General features: G+C 31.0%; 1 protein-coding gene across 3 annotated transcripts; it reads left to right on the forward strand.

Moving 5' to 3' along the window:
- The first annotated feature begins 221 nt into the window (after nucleotides 1-221).
- On the forward strand, nucleotides 222-3656 carry LOC145052116 (brefeldin A-inhibited guanine nucleotide-exchange protein 5-like). Of its 3 annotated transcripts, none has more exons than XM_078999928.1 (4): nucleotides 222-690; nucleotides 861-1223; nucleotides 1298-1661; nucleotides 3500-3656. In XM_078999928.1, exons 2-3 carry the CDS (start codon nucleotides 969-971, stop codon nucleotides 1622-1624), a joined length of 582 nt encoding a protein of 193 aa, XP_078856054.1. In that variant the 5' UTR covers nucleotides 222-690; nucleotides 861-968; the 3' UTR covers nucleotides 1625-1661; nucleotides 3500-3656. The 3 variants fall into 3 exon arrangements, with proteins under 3 accessions (XP_078856054.1, XP_078856052.1, XP_078856053.1); XM_078999926.1 differs by having other exon boundaries at nucleotides 906-1223; XM_078999927.1 differs by having other exon boundaries at nucleotides 906-1208.
- The last annotated feature ends 2424 nt before the right edge of the window (nucleotides 3657-6080 follow it).

The following is a 6080-nucleotide window of genomic DNA, read 5'->3' on the forward strand; positions in this document are numbered from 1 at the left end:
ATATATATATATATATAGAGAGAGAGAGAGAGAGAGAGGAATGATCATTTGAGAACTCATATATTTCCGAGAGCCCGAGAACTAAAAGTGAACCATTAGATCAACACTTTTAAGTGCTGAGATTTTTAATGGCAATCTGGTAATTAAGACAAGTCTTAATGGTGTATATAGGTTTTTAACAAATATCACAAGGGTAAATCAGGTATTAGATTATCACGTCCCTAAACACTCATATCTAATACTCTCTCTCTCTCTCTCTCTCAATGTATCATGTTCTTCACCAACATCCTCCATCTTCGTTGACCACCTCCTTCCTCCCTCCAACAACCACCCTACATTTGTCAACAACCACCTCCTTCATTTAAGATCCCCCGATGATTTATAGATTGAACAACGCAGTGGTTGCGTCATTCGTCTCACTCGAAGTTCCGTGCCCTAATAAATCAGCCAGAGGTCCGATCGCTCTGGGCCTCCCGATTCTCCGTCACCTCTGATCTTCCGGTCTCGAAGACATGATTCAGAAGTTTAATCACATCAACGTCGGCGATAGCGGCTTTGTTAATATTGTTGATTGATAAGTTCAGAAGTGTGGTGACAGAATTTTCTTGGACTTTTTGGTCCGGTGAATATAAGAGGCTGATTAACAAGGTTGTAGCACCACAGTTTATCATGATTCGACATGAACAAGAGGTAATTTATTTTCGTGGTCTTTGTATGTTTTTCACTTGGTTGACTTCTGCTAGTATAGTGTTTGGCATTTGGATGTTAGAACTCTAATGTTGAACATCAAATAAGCGTTCCATTGAAACACTATTTTTTTGCATGTATCTCATATTCTTTGACAATTCCAATGTAATCAGTTCCAGATCTCCCAAATATGAAGGTATTTCTCTTATGCACTTCAGGACACTTGGAATGCAGTTTTGGAGTGTACTTCTCGTCTAGAATATACCGTTTCTACCCCTGCCATGGCTGCTACAGTCATGTTTGGATCTAACCAGATTTCAAAAGATGCAGTTCTTCATTCTCTTAGGGAGTTAGCAGGAAAATCATATGAGCAAGTTTTTGTGAACTGTGTTAAACTCCCAAGTGAGTCAGTGGTGGAGTTCTTTACTACTTTATGTAATGTCTCAGCTGAAGAAGTGAAGCAGAATCCAGCTTGTGTTTTTAGCTTGCAGAAGCTGGTTGAGATTAGTTACTACAACATGGTCCGTATCCGTATGGTAAATAGTAAAAAACAAAATACTTCATCTAAGTTTTATTTTTAGTTTTTAATGATTGGAAAATATTACTTCAGGTATGGGCGAGAATATGGTCTGTTTTGGCTAATCATTTTATTGATGCTGGTAGTGATCATGATGAGAAGATAGCAATGTATGCTATAGATTCTCTAAGGCAAATTGGGATGAAGTATCTGGAACGTGCAGAGCTTGCTAATTTCACATTCCATAATGACATCTTGAAACCATTTGTTGTTTTAATGCGAAATAGACGGAGTGAAATAATCCAAAGATTAATCGTGGATTGTATCGTTCAGATGATAAAATCAAAAGTTGGAAGCATTAAATCTGTTTGGAGAAGTGTTTTCATGATTTTCACAGCTGCTGCAGATGATGACCTGTAACCAATTGTCGAAAGTGCTTTTGAGAATGTAGAACAAGGTAATATATTGATTTAAAAAAATTTAGTTTTCAAATATATCTAACATATAATAGCATTATAAATGGATTTATAAGAGAGGGTAGTCTTAATTCCACATTGGCTATTTATACTTCAATGCATGAATCCGATGTTACCCCTAATGTTTTCACATACACATCTTTAATATACGAATTTTGCAAATTCAAGAACATGGATCTTGCTTTGAAAATGAGGAATGAGATGAAAAGTAAAGGACTTGAATTAGATATTGTGACATATGGTGTTTTGATAGATAGATTTTGTAAAAATCGGGACATGGGAAGTGCAGATGAAATCTTTAATGAGATTCATCAAGTGGGATTATCTCCAAACACAACAGTTTAAAATTCCATGATTAGTGGATTTAGGGTTATGTAATAATAATTCCTAATGAATCAACTAAAAAATAATGAAATTTCATTAACTTTATGTTATAGCATGATTATCATCCCACTTTAATTTCTTTCTACTACAAAAATTGTGTTTTTAATCTTTTTCTTACCAAGACATTGTACTTGTATGCAATCATAGCATTGTAGTTTCATTTTTTTATTATTAAAACATTGCACTTTGTAAAATCTACTCAATTATACCACTGCAAATTGCTTTCTACAATGTTGTAATAGAAAGAAACGAAAATCGAATGCTATAATAAACAAATAAATGAAAGTACAATCTTATTTATTCTCTAAATTTCCGATTACAAAATGGATTAATTTTTTTTTTGTATGATATCAGGATGTTCGTGAAACTGCTATGTGCACAATAATTATTTATTTAGGTGTTAGAATTGCTTGAAATAATCCAGTTTAGGTCTCCAAATACAACAATGAAACATTCCAAGTTTCTTTCTCACACAAAATTTGGACTAGTGCTACAATCCAACTTTTACTTTTTTCACCCAAAACATATTTTTATTATAATAAAATTATGATTATTTGAAGAAATTCCTTTTTTGTAGGCTGATGATATTCTAAATGTTGTATCATTAAGAAACAAAAATCCAAGATTTTTAAAAAAAAAAACCTTGGATTTTGTATTTTCAGTTGGAGTTGTAAGAACCATTTTCAAAATTACTATAGAAAATGATGCCTGTAAAGTAAGCTTTTCCCTAGTTTCAACATAAATTTAGAAAATTACCTCGTTTCAATCATGTGAATCACAGATAAATCACATGTAATTCACATATGAATTACATGTAATTCACATATGAATTACATGTAATTCACATATGAATTATATCTGATTCACATGTAAATCACATGTAATTCACATATGAATAATATGTGATTCACATGTAAATCACATGTGAATTACAAGTGATCACATGTAAATAACATATGATTCACCTGTAAATCACATATGATTCACATATGAATCACATGTAATTCACAAGTGAATCGCATATGAAATATGAATTACATGTGATTCATATATTAAGCACAGGTAACTCATATATAAATGTAATTCACAAATGAATGAAATCTGAATTACATGTTATTCACATATAAATTGCATGTGATTCACATATAAATCACATGTGATTCACATATAAATCACATGTAATTCACATATGAATCACATGTAATTCATATGTAAGTCACGAGAGAATCACATATGAATTACGTTTATATGCACACAAGCATTTTGTGTGAGTGTTCTTTGTTTTTATATTCTTGTGAATTTCACATTTGAATCTTAAAAGATATAATCACATGTGAATATCACATTATATAATCGCTTATGAATCTTACATGATATATACATATGTATTTTTGTCAGTGTTCTTGCATTAATCATTTTTTTTATTTTCTTGTAGATTTGAAAGAATTTGTGGAAAATTTTGAAGATGTAAAAAATGAAATTGAAGAAAATATGGAAATCTTAATATGAAGAAATGATAACACTGTGAATATTTATAGTTTTTTTTTATTATTTATATTTTATTTTGTATCGAATAAAATACATATACTATTATATTTATAGACAGATTAATAAAAATAAAACTTTTTTATGATTTCCTTACGGATATTATAATATAAGAAATATGCATATGTAGCGATGATTAATAAAATTGTAGTTTTTTTAGATAATTGCAATTTTTTTTTTTTAAAAATAATGCAGTTTTTTTTTAATAAAAAATTTGTAGTTTTTTTTTGAAAAAAAGTGTAGTTTTTTTACAAAACTTGTACTTTTTTTTAATAAAAATGCAGTTAAAAAAATCAGTGTATTTTTATTTTTTTTTATTTTTATTTATTTATTTTTTTAAATTGCAGTTTTTTTGAAAAAATTCATAGTTTTTTTTTTAAATTGCAGTTTTTTAACGAAATTGCAGTTTTTTTAATAAATTGCAGTTTTTTTTAAATTATTTTTTTTTAAAATTAATGTTTTCTGAAAAAAAATTAAAAAATCTCCATTTAAAAAAAAATCAAAAATTATTTTAAAAAAAATATATCAGAAATTTGATTTATTATGTTAATTTTGTTCAATAACACAAAAAAAATATATACTACATGAGATCGGTAAGATTACGATTATGCCCTTAATAAGTTAATATTAATCTAATGCTCCACCTTTAGTTCTCAGGTTTTCGGGAAATTATGAGTTCTCAATCGATATCACCCATATATATATATATATATATATATATATATATATATATATATATATATATATATATATATATATATATATACTCACTCTCAAGTTGGACTCTAAAGATTACAAACTCCCAACTTGCTACGAAGAAATTAAAATGACCAACACTAAGAGCTTTGGTGAATATCTCGACAAACTCAATTCGAATAAGACAAGGTTTTACATCACCATTATTCACTCTTTCACGAACAAAGTAGCGGTTTATTTGTACGTGTTTCGTTCTTTCATAAAAAAAATGGTGACTCTCCTAGATTGATGTAATATCCGGTAGAAGATCGTCTAGTTGTGGGACAACTCAACCAACTTGCATCATAGTAGGCTATAGGCTTAAAATTACCACTGGCATGTAAGAACAACCCTAACCGTGCCTTTTAAATAACACAAGACACAGAAAGAAACATCCATGTGGGATCTTTTTCGGTTCACACACGAATTCACTAAGCTGATTTACAACAAAAATTATGTCTAGTCGAGTAACAATGAGATAAACCAATCTCCCCACCAATCGTCTGTACTGTGATGCATGGACGTTTTTTCCATTTTCATCTCTGTGTAATCGTAAATTTTGCTCCATCAGAAAATTACAAGGCTAACACCCTTGAGCTCAATTGTCTTCAGGAATATCAAGTGTATATTTCCCTGACTTATGAAAAATCCTTCTTCAAATCTTCCAGCTTTAATGGCTAGAAAGTACTTTAGAACACCCAAATGTTTTATTCTAAAGTGTGACTGCAAATACTCTTTCACTTTATTTATCTTTCCTTCGTCGTTACTTAATAGGAGTACATTGTCAACGTATATGAAAGCAACACTATGCATATACATTTTCAAATGACAAACGTTAGAATGATCCACTTTGGATTGTTGAAAACCATGATTTACTATAGCCTTTATAAAATTTTGATACAAATTTATGGATGCATGTCGTAATCCAGAAATCGATTTTTGGAATCTTTTGCAGAAACGTTCTTCGCTCTTTTTATTAAAACTTTGTGCCATGCATACCTAGAGGCTACGCCCATCGTACTCCACTGATGACCAAAACTTGTCATTAAGCTCTTAATGCTTAAATTTCAAACGTCAAATTTATAGATCTAACTCTTGGGAAGGTCTAAACCGATAAAGTTGGCAACTTTACATTTTTTTCATGGCTTAATAGGGCCCAAAAGTAAACCCTAGGTTCATAACTTCATTAAAGGACCAATAACTCATGCATGGTTGGACAATAACCCTCAAGATCCAACTTTTATGACTTAATAATCTCAGAAATGGCTAGAAATGATGCTCAAAGGTTATGGAGTAACTCCTACTCACAAGAACCAAAGCCATGTGACTAAACATGCCAAAACATAACCCAAATCTAGATCTGAACTAATAAACAATAAAGTTTAAAGCTTTATACCTCTAGAAGATGCTAGATGAAAAACCAAGTCCGAATCCACAAGCTCTAAGCTTCTCAACACCTCACCAATGGACTCCTTTTTCTTCAATATGATAAAAAACACACAAAGTAACACTCTAAGAGATCAAGGACCTCACAAGGTGGCTAGGGTTTCGAATGGTTGGAAAAGGGAGAGTGGGGGTTGGTTATGAAGAGGACTGGAGGGTCATAAGATGTTTAAATAAGGTCTTAACCCTAAAAAATTAGAGTTTGGATCTAGTGGTTGTACGCCCAACATACGTATGGTATGCCTTGCATATTGCATGGGATGCCCACATCCCATATCCTTAGTTGCACCCCG

The sequence above is a fragment of the Lactuca serriola genome, chromosome 5 (assembly GCF_051521515.1).
Source record: "Lactuca serriola cultivar US96UC23 chromosome 5, Lser_US96UC23_V15, whole genome shotgun sequence".
NCBI classification, from domain to species: domain Eukaryota; kingdom Viridiplantae; phylum Streptophyta; class Magnoliopsida; order Asterales; family Asteraceae; genus Lactuca; species Lactuca serriola.